Source organism: Xyrauchen texanus, chromosome 14 (assembly GCF_025860055.1).
Source record: "Xyrauchen texanus isolate HMW12.3.18 chromosome 14, RBS_HiC_50CHRs, whole genome shotgun sequence".
NCBI lineage: Eukaryota > Metazoa > Chordata > Actinopteri > Cypriniformes > Catostomidae > Xyrauchen > Xyrauchen texanus.
Genome location: NC_068289.1, coordinates 17,836,812 through 17,858,146, shown reverse-complemented (window position 1 = coordinate 17,858,146; position 21,335 = coordinate 17,836,812). Strand labels below are relative to the sequence as shown.

General features: G+C 37.6%; 1 protein-coding gene across 1 annotated transcript; it reads left to right on the top strand.

Moving 5' to 3' along the window:
• Positions 1–6,113: 6,113 nt before the first annotated feature.
• On the top strand, positions 6,114–7,660 carry LOC127655312 (E3 SUMO-protein ligase ZBED1-like). The gene is made up of 2 exons (XM_052143053.1): positions 6,114–6,226; positions 6,361–7,660. Exons 1-2 carry the CDS (start codon positions 6,114–6,116, stop codon positions 7,658–7,660), a joined length of 1,413 nt encoding a protein of 470 aa, XP_051999013.1.
• Positions 7,661–21,335: the final 13,675 nt, after the last annotated feature.

The following is a 21,335-nucleotide window of genomic DNA, read 5'->3' as shown; positions in this document are numbered from 1 at the left end:
AAGAGGAAAATATAACTAATCGCTATGGCTAATACACATCTCTGTCTGATTGTTTTTTTTCTAATCTTCTTCTTTCTTATGGAAACCCTACGTGTGGGATCCTTAAATGTCAGTGGGATGAGGGATAAGAGTAATGCTGATACAGTGATTAATTTTATTAAGTTAAAGAAATTAGATGTTATTTTCTTACAAGAGACTCATAGTGATGCAAACAATGAGGTTGACTGGCGATTGTGGTGGAGGAATGAATGTGTGCTCATACATGGTACTAATCTGAGTGCAGGAACTGCTATTCATTTTTCTCCTTCTATAAAAGCAAAAGTTTTGGAAAAAAGTGAAATTGAACCAGGAAGATGTTTAGCAGTTAAGGTTGATTTAAATGGTCTTGTTTTTATGTTTGTGAGTGTATATGCACTTAACATAGGAGCTGAGAGAATAATTATTTTTGATAAATTAAAAGGTTTTTTAGAAAGCAGAAAGGTAATTTTTTTACTATCTTAGCTGGGGATTGGAATTGTACAATTAATGCTTTGCTTGATAGAAATGGAGAAGAACCCCATTTTCAGTCATCTGCAGTACATTAAAACTTCTAATCTTACTGATATATGGAGAGAAAATAATCCTTCTGTTAAGCAATATACATGGGTAAAGGTTAGTGATGGGAGGATTTCAGCAGCACGACTAGACAGACTGTACTTATCAAATAGTATGAAAAGTAGAATTTTTAATGCAGCTATTGTCCCCACATCTTTCACTGATCACAAATTAATCACTATTGATTGTAACTTGAACTCTAAGAAAAATAGAAGTGTTTACTGGCATTTTAACGTCAAATTGCTACAAGACAAGGTTTTTTGTGATTCTTTTAAACACTTTTGGGAGACATGGAGAAAAGAAAAAACAAGATTTGATAATGTTATTTTTTGGTGGGAAATTGGAAAAGCTCACATAAGGGATTTTTGACAGCAGTATACATCTCACTCTAATTTTTGTTTGAAACAGTCCCTGGAATGGCTTGAAAAGGAAATCCTTGCCATTGAGAAAAACATGATAGGAGATCTTTCTTCCAGTGTGCATGAGTGGTCTGAGAAGAAATTAAAATTAAGCTCTATTTTAAATGAAAAGGTTAAAGGAGCTCTTGTGAGAAATAGATTCTTATCTATAAAGGATATGGACAGTCCCACCTCTCTTTTTTTTTCAATCTAGAACGCAAGAGTGTACAAGTTAACCAAATGCATAACCTGAAGGATGACAATGTACATTTGAGCCTGTGGAAATGCGCAGAAAAGCAGTGAATTTTTATTCACATTTATACTCACCTGAGGACATAGACATTCTGATACAAAATTGATTTCTACAAGATCTTCCTTGTCTAAATGAAGAAGATAAACAAGCATTGGAGTCTGGATTAACCTTTGTGGAATTAAGTGATGCCATAACGGGTCTTTCGTCGGGTCGTACCCCAGGCATAGATGGACTTCCTGGTGAATTTTATAAACATTTCTGGACAATACTTGGATCTGATTTATTTGAGGTGCTTAAGGAATGTAATCGTATTTGTATTCTACCCAAGAGCTGCCAACGGGCTGTTTTAACATTGCTTCCAAAAAAAGGTGATCTTACCATGTTAAAGAACTGGAAACCTTTGGCAATTGTAATAATGTAATAATATTGATGTAGGAATACTATCACTTGATCAGGAGAAAGCTTTTGATCGTGTTGATCATCAATATCATTTTAAAGTATTAGAAGCTTTTGGGTTTGGAGAGAAATTTAGAAAAATGATAAAGTTGTTGTACAATAATGCAGTATGGTAAAAATAGCAGGAGGTTTGAGTGTCCCTGTAAAGGTACAGAGGGGTATAAGACAAGGATGCCCACTTTCTGGTCAGCTTTATAGTTTAGCTATAGAACCTCTTCTATGTAAATTAAGAGAGAGTTTAATTGGTTTGGAGGTAAAAGGTGCTATTTTTAATGAGTATGTAAAGGTTTCAGCCTATGCTGATGATATTACTGTTGTTTTAAGGGATGTTAAAGATGTTCAGGTTTTAAAAGAGATTTTATTAAGCTATGGTAAAGCTTCATCTGCAAAAGTTAACTGGGCAAAAAGTGATGCATTGTGGTGTGGGTTAGACCACAATACTCCAGCTCTCCCAAGTAATTTAAAATGGGGAAAATCTGGGATAAAATATTTGGGGGTGTTTTTAGGAAGGGAGGATTACAAGAGACAGAATTGGGAGGGCCTGGTGGAGAAGGTGTGTGCTCGGTTGTCTTGCTGGAATTGGTTGCTACCACAGTTATCCTATAGGGGAAGAGTCCTGGTCTGCAACAACCTTGTAGCCTCAACGCTATGGCACAAAATGAACATTCTGGAACCTCCTGAAGATTTGGTTGAAAAAAATCCAAAAACGCTTAACAGACTTTTTTTGGTCCAGTAACCACTGGATAAAAGCATCACTTTTGTTTCTACCCAGACAAGAAGGTGGACAAGGACTGGTGGATATAAAAAGCAGCATTAAGACTTTTAGACTACAGACAGTAAAAATATATCTCTACGGAGTGGATGTAAGCTGGATGTAAGCCTTAAAAGAGCAGGAGGGATGGGGCTGGATGGGGCTGGATAAACATTTGTTTCTCCTGGACTTTCAAAATGTTGATCTGACTGGACTAACTTCCTTTTACCATTCAGTGTTCAAAGCCTGGAGGACCTTTAATATCTTGAGAGGCATAAAGGATGGAGGGAGGTCTCTGGTCAAGGGAAGAACCTCTAATGCACAACTCTATAGTGGACTCAGTGATTTTAAAATCACCATCGATGAGGAATCTTCTAAAGGCTGCAGGAGTTGTAAAGATTGGACACTTAATAACTTCAGATGGATGGATGTCTCCTGAAATGGTAGCTTCCAAGATTGGAATAAGATCAACTCGTTGGACACAAAGACTGTTAAATGAAATCCTTGAGAGCCTATCAACGGAATTTAAACGCAGATTGGAAGCAACTAATGAAGATATGGATTTAATTTTTCCTGAACTAAGAATAATTCCATCTGTGGGTATTTTTGAAGAAAAGGAGGGATCTTTGTTGACCTTCAAGATACCTTTATTGGACTGTTTCAGTAAAACTGAGAAGAAAGCACTGTACGTTACATGTGTAAAAGTTTCACACTCATTCTTTAGGAGGAGTTAAAGAGTCAAAATGGCAAGAGCTATTTGGATCAGGCTCTTCCCCGAAGGGTTGCTGGAGGGCCTTGTACAAGCCTCCCATTGAAAAAAGGACTGGAGACCTTTAGTGGAGAGTTGTGCATGGGTTAATAGCTACAAACGGATACAGAGCACACCTCGATCCCCAGGTTCAGGAGGGATGTCCTTTTTGTGGGATGACTGAAACTGTCTTTCATTTATTCTTCCAATGTGGGAGGCTTGTGCCTTTACTTTCTCAATTGGAAGAATGGTGTACAGTTTTGGGAGAAGTGTTTTCACCTATGTTATTTATCTATGGACCAAAGTATAGCAGAAACAGAAAGCAGATCTACGTTTTGCTTAATTTTTTGTTTGGGCAAGCAAAGATGGGAATTTGGATTTCACGTAAAAGCAAAATAAATAATGCTGGGTCCGCTGATGCAATGTTAATTTTAAAAGGTTTAATTAAAACTAGATTAAAGGTGGAATAATGCATACTATAACTTGGTTAAAGACCTGGAGACTTTCAATTATATTTGGGGAGTAAACCAGTGCATATGTGAATCTGATTTTGATGGTGCTTTGCAAATTTATATTTAATTTGAGCTATTGTTTTTCTTTCTTCGTTTTGGTTTTTGTGCTATTTATTATTGTATGTTTGTATTTTTATTAACTATGTGAGGTTTAATTAAACCTTGATATTTTTTGTCATAAAGGAGGGTTAAAAATTCAAAAAGTCTCTCTCTCTCAATTTCAATTCAATTTAAAAGTACTTTTATTGGCATGATTGTGTTTACATAAAATATTGCCAAAGCATACACAAAACAGGTAATGACAAGACAAATAATAATAAGATATAATTAAAATAAGGTGCCAGGTAATGAATCAAATAAAAACTATAATAACAATATACACTATACAATATAAAATAAAATGTGCATTTAACAGGACATTATGAAGATAAGAAAATAAAAGTACTGTGAATGAAGTACATTAAGGCAGTAATTGGTTTCTGAGGGTGTGCAGCTCAAAAATGAATTTAGCTGCAACTGATGCATGATGGTCCTCCACCAGTAACACCAGCATCTGATCGGTTTGTGCCAAACTGGAAAACTGTGGCATGAGGTTTGAGAGTTTGTGGAGTGAGCACAGACTCGTTCTTCCTTGGGAAGCCATGTTTGTCTGTGTCGGGCTTTTTCTGTGGCCAGACTGTGATCACTGAGTCTGTATTTGGTGAGGATCCGTCTCTGTTTTGGATCTCTTACAGTGTGCAGATATTCTGCCAGATTATATGTTCTGTTTAGGGTCCGATAACATTCCAGTTTGCTTTGGTTTTTACTTTCATTTTCCCAATGGTCCAAATATGAATTTTTGCTTTTTTTTTTTTATGATTTGGTTTATTCTGATCTGGTTTTGTTCAGCAGTGCTGGTCTGAAACTGGTGTTTGTTAGTGGGTTTGTGAGTTTCAGAGCCAGCTGACAAAGGGGACTGGTTTTAGGCTTCAGCTCTTGTGTTTTAAGGGCTTCATGTTGCAGTGTGTTAGGGGAACTTGAATTTAGGTGTCCCCAAAATTTGAGGGATCATTTTTCAATATGTATAATAAGGGGGTATCTGCCTAGTTCGGCCCGGCATGCATTAGTAGTTGTTCTTCTCTGAACTCTTACGCCCGTTTCACACATACTCCGTGTGCAGTGCGTATGCGGTACAGGAGCAGCACGCGCTATAGTGCTTTCACTAGGGCTGGGACAACGCGTCGATGTAATCGATGACGTCGACGCAAAAAATACGTTGACGCAAAATATGCGCGTCGATTCGTCAGACCCAAAACAAAGATGGCGGCGCCGGAGAGTAGAAGCAAAACGAGTGGCTCCTCCTCAGACTACCAGAAGTGCAAGGCGGCACGCACTCGTTCATCTAAAGTGTGGGAATTCTTTAATTTTAAAGGAAAAAATTATGTGATATGTCGTCTTTGCAAAATAGAGATGGCGTTTCATTCTAGAACCACGGCAATGCACCAGCACCTGAAGAGGCGCCACCCGGGAGCAGCTGCAGATGACAGAGAACCGTAAGTTTTTTTTTCAACTCCCCACTTTGCGCTCGATGTTGGAGTAGGCTATAATACGTTGTCGACACCTAAAGTTTTCACTTATAGCTATTAATAATGCGCTTATAGCTATGAATGTCGTGAAAAATACATAGAGGACACTGACAACGCGCTGACAGACAGGACCAAGCAGGTAACATTTAATAAAGTCTCAACTTTCAAATTTGGTCAGTCAAAGAAAATTAAACCATAAATAGGCCTACTATTTTGTGGCTCTTTAATGTGTCGTAACAGATTGCCTCAGTTAAAGCTGCTCGTGAACCGATCAGCTTTTCCTTGGTTAATTTATAGCATCAAATAGGCTAAACATGAATGTAGCCTACATCAGAAGGACTGTTGTTTTAACCGCGGAAAGACGTCAGTACGGTAGCCTACAATCCATTTTTTTTTTTTTACATTTTATGCACCCCCACCCCCGATGAAACCGGTATTACCGGTGTTGTCACAAGTCGATTAACCGGTGGGAGAATTTTATCACCGTCACATCTCTAGCGCCCGTAATAGTCCCTACATGTAATTGTGTTCACTGTCATGCCGTGACTGCGCAAGTGACGTTTATGTTACACACATAGGATTTGATTAGCCTACTTGTTGATATTTTATCAATGGGCATAGCCTATAGGCTGAGGTGGATACATAGAAAAATCGTATATTGTGTTTCTTTGTTGTTGGTTTATTATTATATTTATTTTAGTGTGTGTGTGTACTTTGTTTTCAGGGATAAGAAGAATGGTGTGGAAAATTATTTTCGCAAGAAAAATACAACCCCCTGCACCCCCCAGGAGGCTGCCATACTTACTGAGAGCGTCTTATCAATGATTGTTAAAGACATGAGGCCTATTTCTGTGGCTGAGGGCGAAGGATTCAAAGAAATGCTGACCACCTTTGAATCAGGTTACACTGTGCCCTCTAGGCGCCATTTCACTACTTTGATGGAGAACAAGTACGAAACTTCAGTGGAGAAACTTAAAAACAAACTTAAAATGTCACATCCAAAATCTCCCTTAGCACTGATGCCTGGACAAGTCTGGTCACAGAAGCCTACTTAGGGGTAACTTGTCATTTTATTGATGACAGTTGGGATCTTGTCTCCTTCAATTTGACAACACTGCCAGTTGAAGAACGCCACACAGCAGAAAACATTGCCTCCTGGCTGGAGAATGTGGCAGAAAAATGTGATATTTCGTTTGAGAATGTCCTTGCTGTTGTCCATGACAATGCACGTAACATTGTGGCAGCTCTCAGAATCTTGGAAGAGAGATTTGGGGTGGTATCCCATCGTTGTGCTGGGCATACACTACAACTTGTAGTCAACCATGCAATGGACAACCCTGTGATTAACAAGGCACTCTCAGCTACACGGTGCCTCGTGAAACGCATAAAGAAAAGTGAGCCAGCTACCACTAAGCTGAAGCTAAAACAAAAACAGATGGGCACAGTTGAACATAAATTGATACAGGATGTAGCAGTCCGTTGGAACAGTTCATACTATATGATTGAACGTCTTTTAGAGCAGCGATGGCCAGTGGTTGCGATACTATCAGATCCAGAAATCACACAGCGCGGAAAGCACTATCTTGATCTGAAAAACGATCAATGGATTCTTCTGGAGGAACTGGAAAAGGTGCTCAAGCCCTATGAGCAAGCCACGGTTTTCCTTAGTGGTCAATCTTATGTCACAGCCTCTGTTCTCCCCCCCCTGCTGAAGGTTCTCCTGAAATCCACCCGAAATAAATCATTTGATTCTGCTGCCATGACCTTTTTCCAGAGCAAAGCAGAAGAGGAGATATTGTCAAGGTGGCAGGAGGTGTTTGTATTTCAAGAGGATGGGAAAAATGTGTCTCTCATTGCTGCTGCACTTGATCCCCGTTTTCGGAAATTGAAGTTCCTTCCAGCAGATGATGCACTCAAACTACAAGTACAAATACAGACTGTTGCTCTTGATATCAGAAGGAAGCAGAGATTGTTACAGACAGCTGTGGGGCAGGAAGCCTCAGCAAGCTCCCCACCAAAGAAGAGGTCCTGTTCTTTGTTGGACACTTTGTTGGGCACAGGTTCTGAGGGGGAAAACGGCAGTGAAGAAAACATGGACCAGGAGGATGGTGATGGGGACAGAGAGACAGTCAGGAAAGAGGTGTTTTTGTATTTTGGGGAAAACCCTATCCCAAGGGATAATAACCCCCTTACATGGTGGAAGGATAATGCCATAAGGTTCCCTGCCCTGTCTGCAGTAGCCAAATCCTATTTGTCTATACCTGCCACATCAACGCCATCTGAAAGGCTTTTCTCAGTTGCTGGGAACATTGTTACTAAAAAAAGGGCAAGCCTGACTCCTGAGCATGTTGAAATGCTCACATTCCTCCACTCCAATATATGACTATTTTGTCTTGAATGACACACACACACACACACACACACACACACACACACACAGTATTCTGTTGAGTTCTGAATGTTTATTTTCATTATTTATTTTTTGTTGGAAAAGCCCCCAGTTTAAAATAGTTACTTGTTCTTTCAGTAGCTCTAAGAAAGGGTGGCCTTTTTATTTTTTTATGAATGCTAGACATCAGAATGCATTATTTGCTCCTGTACACTGTCACTTGAATTTTATTTTAGAATTTTCAGTTTAAGAAAAAGGTGAGTGGCAGAGTGTATTGCTATATGTTGTTGAATTAAAAGATGCACTTTTTTCATTAAGCTAGGCCTCTGTGTTTTCAAGGTTTTATTGAATGCTACCTCTGACTAAGAATGCATTACTTGCAATGTTAAGGAATTCATGGTTTTTTCATTCAGATATGTAAATCAACATGTATAAATTGCTATTAGTCAATTAATGGGGAGATAATCGAATCGAAATCGAATCGGACTGAAAAAATTAATCGTTAGATTAATCGATGCATCAAAAATAATCGCTAGATTAATTGTTTAAAAAATAATCGTTTATCCCAGCCCTAGCTTTCACATATGCTGCGTTTGCAGTGCGCTACTAATCCGCAGTTTCTGTGTGCCACAAAATAAAAAATGTAAGGAATTTTGATTTTAAATCCAAACGTTAACTTTGAGATTGTTTAAGGCATTGAAACAGTATGACAATTAATTTTAATCATTGTGATTCTTTGTTTTACATGTAGTTTGAGTTGTTGACAGAAGAAGCTATCGCGCTATATCTGTTGCTAATAAGTAGAAGAATGAGATGTATTTGGGTTCACTCTCTTTTTTTAGGGTAAAAAAATCATACATGATGGCATTTTGCATCTTTTGGGACTATAATCATACTTTTTTGTTTTTCTTGACCCTGTAATTTAGTAACTGTAGAACACATTAACTGTAATTGTGTATATGATGAAATTATTACAGTTTCTTGACAATCTATGTCTATTTTAATGTGAACAGTGCCACTTTAATTCAGTGCGGTGCAGCACAGCAAAAATAGACTCGGTCCGTAAACCATCGCTGCACTGCTGTATACGCACCGCAACTGGAACGGATCGACGGACTGCATCCGCATGCAGTGTAAAAGCTCTAACCTGTTAACATAGGTACGGAAAAATATACGCACCGCATACGCACTGCAAACGGAGTATGTGTGAAACGGGCCTTAGAATGTTTCTACAGAATTCTGCATGCAGGGATTCTATGGGGTGTTTGTCCCATCTCGAGTAATCTGCCATACAGAGTGGACCCCAAACCTCACTTCCGTACAGAGCAACAGGCATTATAATATTATCAAAGATCTTACACCAGATTGTTACAGGAATGTCAACTTGGGTAAATTTGCCCTTAATAGCATATAATGCTCTTCTAGCTTTTTCTTTTAGTGCATTCACTGCCAGACCAAAACCCTGTGAAGCACTAATTTTTAGACCGAGGTAGTCGTAGTGTCGGGTGTGTTCTATTGCAGTGTTCCCCAGAGTGAATGTGTATCTGGTGTCCTGTAATCTAGCTTTTTTCTGGAAAATTTTAGTTTTTTTCAGATTGACTGTCAGGGCCCAGTTCTGACAGTAGTTCTCCAGCAGGTCCAGGTGCTGCTGTAGCCCTTGTGCAGTAGCTGACAGCAGCACCAGATCATCTGTTAGAGAAGAAATTTAACTTCAGAATGATTTAGAGTAAGACTGGGTGTTGCAGATTGTTCCAGTAGCCCTGCTAACTCATTAATGTAAATGTTGAACAGAGTTGGACTCAAACTTCAGCCCTGTCTCACTCCTCGCCCTTGAGTGAAAAATTCTGTTCTTTTATTGCCAGTTTTAACTGCGCACCTGTCTGAATACATAGATTTGATAGTGTCGTACGTTTTACCCCAATGCCGGATTGTAGAATTTTATAATATAGACCATCATGACGGATGGAATCGAATGCTTTTTTTAAATCAACAAAGCATGCATAAATCTTGCCTTTGCTTTTTTGATGCACGTGCTGGTTGACTATCGTGTGTAGCGTGTGAATGTGGTCGGTGGTGCGGTGGTTTGGTAGGAATCCAATCTGACTCTTACTCAAGACATTGTGCCTGGTAAGGAAGGCCTGTCTCCGGGCGTTCAGGATACAGCAGAAAGTCTTCCCCAGATTGCTGCTCACACAAATGCCTCAGTAGTTATTGGGGTCGAATTTGTCTCCGCTCTTATATAATGGGTGTATTAAGCCCATACTCCAGGTGTCAGGAAAGTAGCCAGACTGCAGAACCAGATTGAAGAGTTTTAACAAGGCCTCCTGCAGTACTGCTGGACTGTGCTTCAGCATTTCTGTTCTAATGTTGTCTAAACATGCCTTTCTGGGTTTTAGTTTCTTAACTGCATCTGCCAATTCTTCTCTGCTAATCTGATAGTCTAAAGGGTTTTGGTTATTTTTTATTGTAGATTCCAGTTGACTTTTCTGGTCAGGTGTGAGATTTTCTGGAGAAATTTCTTTGAATTTAAAATAGTCTTTCCATAATTCTCCGTTTTTTATGGCTATGTCCTGACTCTGTTGTTTATTCAGACTGTTCCATTCTTCCCAGAACTGATTATTATTAATTGAGTCTTCAATTTCATTAAGAGTGTGGTTTAGGAGTTGTTGCTTTTTGTTTCGTATTGTATTTTTATAACCCCTGAGTGCTTCTCAATAGTTTTGTCTGGTTTCAGATTTGTGTGGCTCTGTTTTCTATTTCATCCCCGGTTTTAAGTTTAGTTTTCTTGTTTGTGCGGAGTAAATTTGCTTTGAGCACCTTTGATAAATGTCATTTATTTGTTGTACTGCGGAATTTACGTCGATCTTGTTAGCCATAAACAGTGTTGTTTGAAATCTATTGATTAGGTTGGACATTTCTTTGGAGCTAATTGCACTAAGGAATTCGGACTCATATTTTTCGGACCATTTGTATGTTGGTTTTAGTTGGAACAGGTTGCTGGGCTCTTGGTCTGTTCTATGGTGTTGGATTGACTTTAGGAACACATTAATTTGACAGTGGTCTGATAAGGTAGACTGTGGTCTGACAGTGAATGCACGTTTGTAGGAGGGGTCCATGTCTGTAATGGCATAGTCGACTACACTAGCCCCATAGTCGACTACACTAGCCCCAGAGCTGAGCAGTATGTGAATCGACATAAAGAGTCCCCTCGGATCCTACCATTAAGCATAGACAGAGACACAATAACTCCTTACCATTTTTGTTGACTGTACTGTCCGGATTGTTCCATGTTGTAGTGGTGGGGGTTAGATGTGTTTGTCTTTCAGTATGTGGTTATTCCCGTGGGTATCTATAGTGTCCGGTTCTGAACCTGTCCTTGCATTTAGATCCTCACATAACATCACATTCCCCTGAGTCTGGAATTGGCTGGTTTCCATCTGAAGCTGATCAAAATGATTGTCCTTGTAGTATGGAGACTCTGATGGAGGTATGTAGGCTGCACAGATGTAAAGGTCCTTATCGCAGTCTATGATGCCTTTTTTAAGTTTAAGCCAAACATGTGATGAGTCTTTTTTCATGATTGATGGGCTGTTTTTTAAAGTCTCTTTGTACCAAATTATGACCCCACCAGCGTCTCGTCCACGTTTTACGTTACAGTTTTAAGTGATGGCAAAAATATTTCCCTGTATCCTAAAGGTCAGTGACTGTCCACGTCTGATCTGCACCATGTTTCTTGCAGAATAATGATGTCCTGGTTAAAAATGTTTTTCAGGAACTCAGTTTTAAAGTCTTGGCCCCTGAGATTGTGGAGTAGAGGCCTTGAATATTCCAAGAGCTTATAGTGAAAGAAGTCATAGTGGAATAAAGTGAGGTGTTTTGGTGGTCCAGATGGCTTACCCCAGTATTCTACAGATGAGATGTAGAAGATGTTTCACCTCTGTAATGTTTGAGGAGTCCGTGTGTATTTTTCCCTTCACTACATCAGCATAAGTAAGCTGCTGTGATTGTGATTTCCGTGTGGACGATTTTGAATATGTCGTGTTTGTTACTACTGACAAAATGAAGTGCTTTGGATGTGGTAAATCGGGCCACTTAATCCGTTCATGTCCTGACAAGAATGCAGCTGGAGGTAGTAAGGATAGTGGTTCAACTGAAGATACTACTGTTAAAACGTCTGAGGTTGGTCTGGCTGAAGCAGTGCCGACCGTGGATAAACCTGCTGGGGAAGGAACATCTGTTGAGGGGCCTGTGGAAGCCGGATTGACCTTGACTGAACCAATTAATGAAGGTAGGGACACTTCAGAAACTTCTGTAGCTGCAGAAACTGGATTGTTGAACAGTGATGTAGAAAACATCGGGGAAGATGATGTGACATAGAAGCAGAGAATAGGATGTTCAATGTACCAACAAAATGAAAAAAACGTAGTTTGTCAGTAATGCAAGATGTTTTAAAAGAAGTGTTTGAAGATCAGAAAGTGGAAGTGAAATGTCTGACTCAAGTACAGTGTTGTCACAGACTGAAGGTATAAGCAGAAGCTATGATGCTGATGACATAAATGTTTTCTTAATACCACAAAAAAAAAAAGAGGTGTGATTGTAAAGGAATATTTCCCTGATCTAATGCCATGACAAAGCCTAATAGCAGATGGGTGCTTTTCAAACAGGGAGGTTTATCGTTTGAAAAAGATTGTGAGGAAAGTTGGCACGGAGTTAAATGGAAATGAAGACTAAGAACATTAGTAATCTGGTTTTGCTTGTGTTTTTTTGTTTGTTTATTTATTTTAGTATGGCTGAAGTGCGGATTGCCTCCTTGAATGTTAATGGTGCTAGAGATTACAGAAAAAGAGCTGAGCTGTATGCAATTATTAAGCAGAAAAAAATGTCACTTTGATTCAGGAAACGCATAGTGACGTGAACAATGTTAATGATTGGATGAAGGAATGGGAAGGCTTATCTTTTTTCAGTCACAACACCACGTTAAGTGGAGGAGTAGCAATATTATTGGCAAAAACATTTAATCCAAGTTCATATCAAGTTAAAGAGTTTTTGAAGGGTAGACTTTTAAAAGTGACAGCACAAGTGGAGAATTATAATTTTGTTTTTATTTGTGTGTCCCCAACTCAACAATTGATAGGATGTTGTTTTTGGATACATTATGTTCTGTTTTACAAGATGTTTCTAATAATGATTATTTATTTCTGGGAGGAGATTTTAATTGTACAGTGAGTAATTGTGACAGAAATCATATTGAACCCCATATGCCTTCAAGAAAACGTCTCATTCAAATAATAAATAAGCATGAGCTAAGTGACGTGTGAAAGTTTTATCATGAGGATAAAAGACAATATTCTTGGGCACACGCACATGATAATGTTTTATCTCTGGCAAGATTGGATAGATTTTATGTGTTTAAGCATCATGCTGGTATTTTAAATTTTTTTGTATTTTTCCTGTTGGGTTAGCAGATCATTGCATGGTGCAATGTTCTATTATTTTGAATTCTGTCAAGCCTAAAAGTGCTTACTGGCATTTTAATTGAATTTGTTAGATAATAAGGATTTTATACACACTTTTAAATTGTTTTGGGCTGATTATAGATCAAAAAAATATTTTTTTTCAATCAGTACAAAATGGTGGGATTTTGGAAAAGTACAAATTAATTAGTATTGTCAGCAGTATGCTCACAACAGCACCAACGTTTTAAATCAGTCAATGAAAGACTTAGAGAATTACATAATTAAGATACAGGAATTGGCAGAATTAACAAAACAACAAAGCTATTTGAAAATTCTTTCTAAAAAAAAATAAATAAATAAAAAAATCAGTTGGCAGAATTATTAGGGGTTAAAACACAGGGGACTTTGGTCCGGTCAAGATTTATAAGTCTTGTTCAGATGGATGCACCTTCAAAGTATTTTTTTAACCTTGAAAGGAAAAATGGGCAAAAAAGAATCATACACACTTTGCGATCTGAGGAAGGAATTCTGTTGTCGAATCCTGTAGTGATTAGAAGGAGGGCAATTGGTTTTTATGAGTAACTGTACAGAAGTGAAGTAGGATCAGATGATATAAATGAGTGTCTTTTTTGAGGATTTACCAAAAGTGTCTGATGAAGCTAATGCAGAGATTTCATGTGCGCTTAGCCTGGGAGAACTGTGTAAGGCCGTTCAGAGCATGGAATCCCTGGAATTGATGGCATACCAATAGACTTTTATAAATGTTTTTGGGAAGTTTTAGGAGAGGATCTCTTAGAAGTACTCAATGGTAATCTGGAAGAAGGTCTTCTACCTTTGAGTTGCTGGAGAGCAGTCCTGACCCTCCTTCCCAAAAAAGGAGATCTCACAGAGATCAAAAACTGGAGACCTGTTTCACTTCTGTGTAGTGACTATAAACTTCTTTCAAAGATTTTAGCAAACAGATTATCAAAAATTATGAATAAGGTGATCCATCCAGACCAAACCTACTGTGTCCCCAAAAGGTCAATTTTTGATAATATTTCCCTTATTAGGGATATTTATGATGTCTCTAAGTTATTAAATATTGACACTGGATTGATTTCGCTCGACCAAGAAAAAGCTTTTGACAGAGTTGAACACATACTATGGGAAATGTTAAAAGCTTTTGGTTTTAGTAAAAGTTTTATAGATAAATTTAAAGTTTTGTACAGTGATGTTGAGAGCATACTCAAAATTAATGGTGGCTTATGCACTTCTTTTAAAGTTTTTAGAGGAGTGAGGCAGGGATGCCCGCTCTCTGGAATGCTATATTCGCTAGCAATAGAACCTCTGTTACAACAATTGAGAAAAACTGTACAAGGTTTTAAATTGCCTAATTTTGGAAAAAGTATAAGAGTCTCTGCATATGCTGATGATGTGTTAGTGTTTGTTAGTCAACAGAGTGATGTACAGGTTTTAATGAGTGTAGTTGATGATTTAAAAAAACTGTCCTCTGCTTAAATTAATTTGGAAAAAAGTGAAGCTCTCCTAATAGGGGATTGGAAAAGTGGTTCTTTTTCCCTTCCTCCTGGCTTAGAATGGAAGAAAGGAGGCTTTAAATAGTTGGGGGGGTTTCTAGGAGATGAAGCAACTGTACAAAAAATTGGGAAGGAACTCTTGAAAAAGTTTAAGCTAGACTCAAAAAATGGAAGTGGTTGATCCCAAATATGTCATATAGAGGTCGAACTTTATTTATAAATAATTTAGCAACTGCCTCTTTATGGCATAAGTTAACCTGCATTGATCCTCCTTTGCGTCTCTTTTCAGAGATTCAAGCGATTTTAGTCTTTTTTTTTTTTTTTTTTTTCTTGGACAAGTTACATTGGGTTCCACAGAGTGTATTGTTTTTACCTAAAGGAGGAGGACAAGGATTGGTACATCTTCAAGTAGAGAAGCAGATTTTCGTTTATAGTTTTTGCAAAGACTTCTTCATGGTTCAATAATTTCAAGCTGGAAAGTAGTTACATGTAAAATACTACAAAATCTTGGAAATTTGAAAATGGACAGAAATATTTTCTTTATGGGCTTGTCAAAACTGAACCTCAATGGATTGCCTATTTTTTTATCTGAATGTTTTTAAAGTGTGGAACATGTTCAAAGTACAAAGAGAAGGACATTTTGAATCTCTTCACTGGGTTCTTGAAGAGCCGCTAATATATGGAGCACGCTTTGATTTAACACATAATGACTGTACAATTCCTGGACTCACGGAAACACTTGTGGCTGCCAAAATATGCACAATGGGGAGTCTAGTTGATTTGACAGGACCAGATTTTGGGAATATGGAAGTTGCTTTGAGTTGGAAAATTAATTCAAGACGATTTGTTTTTCATTTATTAGAAAAATGGAAACAAAGACTCACTTCTGATGAACTGAAACTTTTATCAGACTACTGTGGAAACAAAAATGTTCCTAATGAAAAGGATTTATTATCTGAATTTTCTATTTTTCCTGTGCTTGATGATGTTTCAGGAATGTTTTTAAGCTCTGGAAAATCCCTATGTCTTAATTTTTTTTTAAAGTACTGGTCAATCTTTTTATAAAGCTTGTGTTCTTGTTTTTAATAAAAAAAAAAAAGTCCCTGATAAGAGGGTTGATACACAATGGAGTAATTTTCTAAAACTATGTGATGATGATAAACCAGAATGGAGATCATTGTATTAGCCACCTTTAAGTAAAAGAGTTGGGGACATACAATGGAGACTTTTACATGGTGCAATAACAGTTAATGCTTTTATTTCAGTTTTAAATCCTGATTTCACTACAGAATGCCCTTTTTGTTTAAAGAGAGAAACTGTTTTTCATGCTTATATGGATTGTTTTAGACTGAAAAGGTTGTTTAGTTTATTACATAATTTTATAGTTTTAATGAATCTTTTTCTATTGACGTATTTATTGTTGGTTTTAAATAAGTTAGAAGAAATAGGTTTATTTGTCAGTGTTTACATTTTCTTATAGGTCAAGCAAAGTTGGCAATCTATATGAGTAGAAAAACAAGATAGAAATGGGTGCAGATCAAGATATTAATATTCTGTTTTTAGCCACAGTTAAATACAGAATACTCATTGATTTTCGTTTTTATAGTTCCATGGATGATATCACATTTGAAATGAAATGGTGCAAGAATGAGGCTCTGTGCTCTGTTATTGATGGAAAAATATTTCTTTCTCTTCTACTAATGAAGAAAAGGTTTTTATTTTGTAGTTTTTTTGTTGTTGTGGTATATAAGGTAAATGTAAAATGGTAAATGTTGATTTTTTTGTGTATCATGTGAAAATTTGTAATAAAGTATTTTTTCAAAATTCAAATTCTCTCTTTTTTTTCTCTCTATCTCACTCTCACACACAGACAATCTGCACTGAACAGTTAAAAAAAATAAAAACACCCATTCCCGATATAACAATACAGGTGAAACTCGAAAAATTCGAATATCGTCCAAAAGTTCATTAATTTCAGTAATTCAACTTAAAAGGTGAAACTAATATATTATATAGACTCATTACAAGCAAAGTAAGATATTTCAAGCCTTTATTTGATATAATTTTGATGATTATGGCTTACAGCTTATGAAAACCCCAAATTCAGAATCTCAGAAAATTAGAATATTTCATGAAATCAATAAAAAAAAGGATTTTAAATACAGAAATGTCGGCCCTCTGAAAAGTATAATCATGCATATGTACTCAGTACTTGGTTTGGGCCCCTTTTGCATTAATTACTGCCTCAATGCGGCGTGGCATGGATGCTATCAACCTGTGGCACTGCTGAGGTGTTATGGAAGACCAAGATGCTTCAATAGCGGCCTTCAGCTCTTCTGCATTGTTTGGTCTCATGTCTCTCATCTTTCTCTTAGCAATGCCCCATAGATTCTCTATGGGGTTCAGGTCAGGCGAGTTTGCTGGCCAATCAAGCACAGTAATACCATGGTCATTGAACCAGGTTTTGGTACTTTTGGCAGTGTGGGCAGGTGCCAAGTCCTGCTGGAAAATGAAGTCAGCATCTCCATAAAGCTTTTCTGCTGAAGGAAGCATGAAGTGCTCTAAAATGTCCCGGTAGACGGCTGCGTTGACTCTGGACTTAATAAAGCACAGTGGACCAACACCAGCCGATGACATGGCTCCCCAAACCAACACAGACTGTGGAAACTTCACACTGGACTTCAAGCATCTTGGATTGTGTGCCTCTCCATTCTTCCTCCAGACTCTGGGACCTTGGTTTCCAAATGAGATGCAAAATTTGCTCTCATCAGAAAAGAGGACTTTGGACCACTGAGCAACAGACCAGTTCTTTTTTCTTTAGCCCAGGTAAGACGTTTGACATTTGAAGCCCATGTCCAGGACCCGTCTGTGTGTGGTGGCTCTTGATGCAGTAACTCCAGCCTCAGTCCACTCCTTGTGAAGCTCCCCACACATTTGAATGGCCTTTTCCTGACAATCTTCTCCAGGCTACGGTCATCCCTGCTGCTTGTGCACCTTTTTCTTCCACACTTTTCCCTTCCACTTAACTTTCTATTAATGTGCTTTGATACAGCACTTTGAGAACATCCAACTTCTTTTGCAATTACCTTTTGAGGCTTTCCCTCCTTGTGGAGGGTGTCAGTGATGGTTTTCTGCACAACTGTCAGGTCAGCAGTCTTCCCCATGATTGTGAATTCAACTGAACCAGACTGAGAGACCATTTAAAGGCTCAGGAACCCTTTGCAGGTGTTTAGCTGATTAGAGTGTGACACTTTGAGCCTACAATACTGAACCTTTTCACAATATTCTAATTTTCTGAGATTCTGAATTTGGGGTTTTCATAAGCTGTAAGCCATAATCATCAAATTTATATCAAATAAAGGCTTGAAATATCTTACTTTGCTTGTAATGAGTCTATATAATATATTAGTTTCACCTTTTAAGTTGAATTACTGAAATTAATGAACTTTTGCACGATATTCTAATTTTTCGAGTTTCACCTGTACTTGTTTAATCATTGTCACCACATGTGTTAAAATGTCACGAACTCCAGTTCCCAAGTCCACTCTGCCCCTTCCAGCTCTCACACTCGTTCCCAATCACCTGAGTATTAGTTTCACCTGCACTGTTTATTTTCTCTATTTATACCCTGCCCTTTCACTTTAGCTTTGTTGGTTATTGTTTGTTACTCACTCTGCTTGGCAACTGTAGTGTTTCGCTTGTCTTTTCCCAGTTAGTTCATTCTCGTGTTTTGTTTTGTTTACCTGATCTCCTGGCTTCGACTTTACGCTCTCGTCTCACTACGCTCCTCTGGATTTGCCCCTTTGTACTTGTGCCAGTTTTTCAATAAAGCTGTTTTCTGCAACTGAATCCATCTCGTCCAGTGTTCGTTACATAAAATGACCATCATCTTATACTTTTTTTAATGTAATTAGTTCTACTTACTTTTTTGGTAAAAAAAAAAAAGGTTTTAAAATTCCTGTAATTAGATTACAGTTACTAAGTTGATTTAATTAGGGCCAAAGTCCTAACGATTATATTTAAGGACCAAGCACTGAAAGTGCGGAGACTCTATTGTTCTTCTAAGGATTATTATTATTATTATCAGGCCCAAGCACTGAAAGTGCAGATGCTCTATTTTTCTAAGGATTATAATAATATTATTATTTTTTTTTTTTCAAGGTTTTTGGTCCTTTTGGGGTACTTAACATGCGTTTAAACTCTTGAAATCTTTCACACACACATCAGAGCTGTCGGCCATTAGGGCTGGGCAAAGTTGCAGTCTCTGTAGCCCCCTATTTTCACCTACAGTCACCAAAATTGGTTCATATATAGATCTCATCAAGCCAAACAACTTTTAATAGCAACGCATTACTTGTTATTATACCTTTCCTCGTATAGTTAGGTATTTTTGAGGCACTTGGCATGCTTAATTTCCTAAAATTTTGCACACACATCATAGTCATCGACCATTAAGGGATATTTGATATCTTAGAAATTTTTGCCATGGCAACACATTAATTGTTATTATTAATTTCTTCCTATATTTGGGTGTTTTTGAGGCACTTGGCCTACTTAAAATGTCATGACATTTTGCACACACATCAGAGTCGTGCAGTCACCAAAATTGGTACATATACAGTGTAGTTCTGATTAAGCTGGACAACTTTCACAATTATAGTTATTAGCTCCATCCAACAGGAAGTCAGACATTTTGAATTTTGTTTTAATATTGCAGTCTCTGAACCTTTAAATACTACTACTAGTGGATTCATGAGACATTTAGACAACATTATTCCAAATCATTGAAGATGCTAAATTGTGAACAGATTTTTGATTTGTCGAATGGTGTTGCCATGGTGACATAATAAATTAACATAAAAAATTTGAAAAGTGTCTCATATTTTCTGGGTGCATTATGTGATTTTATATGATTTCCGATATGACGGCCATGTCCGTCCTATGTGTGTGTTTGTCTTTTTATTTTTTTTGTCAATATAAATAATAGTTTAATGAGAAACTTAAAACAAAAGACAAACACACACATATGACGGACATGTCCGTAAATTATCTCTCTCTCCCACACGAGCAGTCGACCTTTATCCCTCTCGGGAGGCTTGATTAGCCTAATACGGGACAGGGTGTGTAGGATCACGACCTGGCCCCGCCCTGCCACATATATAGATGTTTATACAGGATACAGGTGTGTCCGCCTGTGTGTGTGTGTGACAGTGACAGACCTCTGCCATTCCTATGATGAGGAAGTGGGAGCTGGGTGAACAATCCACATAAGGCTTTAATGCCATACTTTTCAGTGTACATCACAACATAAACATGCTTTTCAACACAATAAACAAACACATTCAACAACACTCATCAACCTTGCTTTTCAGCAGTCACTGTGACATAGACACACACACAGCTCCATGCAACTTTACCACTTATTTCTCTGGCCTTGCTCAAAATCTCTAAAATATATTTTTATATTTTATCTTTTATATGTTGAATAGAAAATGCAACAAATCAGGACGAATCTAGAACACGATTCATAACATGCACACTGAAATTTTCCAGAGATTTTCCTGGTTGCCAAAAACATTGAACTACACATAACACAAGATACACTTAAGCTACACATAGATAACACATACATATTTTTTCAGGTAATAATTGAATCTAAATGGATGCACAATTTAAATAATTTCAGTAGTACACCCTAATGACTATAGTCATATCATAATGTGTTTTACTTGCTATAGTTTACTTCCATGTTGCTTCTTCATCAAATAGCAATTTCAGATGTATCTCAAGTCTGTCTCTGAGACATCTGCGCCACTTTGAGTAACAAATAACATGCATAAAATGTATGCACCCTTATATCACCATAGATGATAATTGGGGTGGCTGTGGCTCAGGTGGTAAAGTGGGTTGTCCATTAATCGCAGGGTTGGTGGATTCCCGTGTCCTTGGCTAAGACACTGAACCCCAAGTTGCTCCCAATGGCAGGGAGTAATGTTGTCTAAATGTCTCACGAATCCCCTAGGAGTAGTATTTAAAGCTTCAGAGACTGCAGAATTAAAACAATTCTAAATTACTGATTTCCTGTTGGGTGGATATCCCAATGGCAGGCTAATAATATCCCAATGGCAGTCTAGTGCCTTGCATGGCAGCTCTGCTGTCATTGCTGTGTGAATGTGTCTGTGTGAATGGGTGACTGAGATGTAGTGTAAAGTGCTTTGAATATTGCTAAGGTTAAAGAGGCGCTATAAGACCATTTATCATAATTCATTGTTACACAGAAAATCAACGTTATATCAACTTTATTTTTTCAACTTTATTTTGAGTGAATATAGTACTGAGCCATATGGTACTCAAAGAAAAAGACATCCTGTGATAGTAAACTTTTCTCATAAAAATATTGAATTGCAAAAAGAAAAAAGAAAGAAAAAAGACACTCTTATATACCTAGGGTCTCTAATGAACCTACACACTTTTGACACTTAAACCATTCTACATTTCTTTTTTTTTGTGTGCAATTTTTGAATATTTTTTTGTGTTGCACTTTATAAGAGAGAGATTGAATAATAATAAAGATATTTGGGAACAACTCCGAGGTACGTGGGGTGGAATGAGGTCCCAGGTCACTGAAGACCAGATTGACGTATATAGGGGTTAATATGTCTATTTAAGTTTCAGTTTTTTTTTATTTATGTGAAA

Excerpts from the sequence above, each read along its gene's own strand:
- LOC127655312 (XM_052143053.1), top strand. The coding sequence starts at position 6,114 with ATGAGGCCTATTTCTGTGGCTGAGGGCGAAGGATTCAAAGAAATGCTG. Across the intron at positions 6,227-6,360 it reads ACTACTTTGATGGAGAACAA|TTGGGATCTTGTCTCCTTCA; the intron begins GTACGAAACTTC and ends TATTGATGACAG.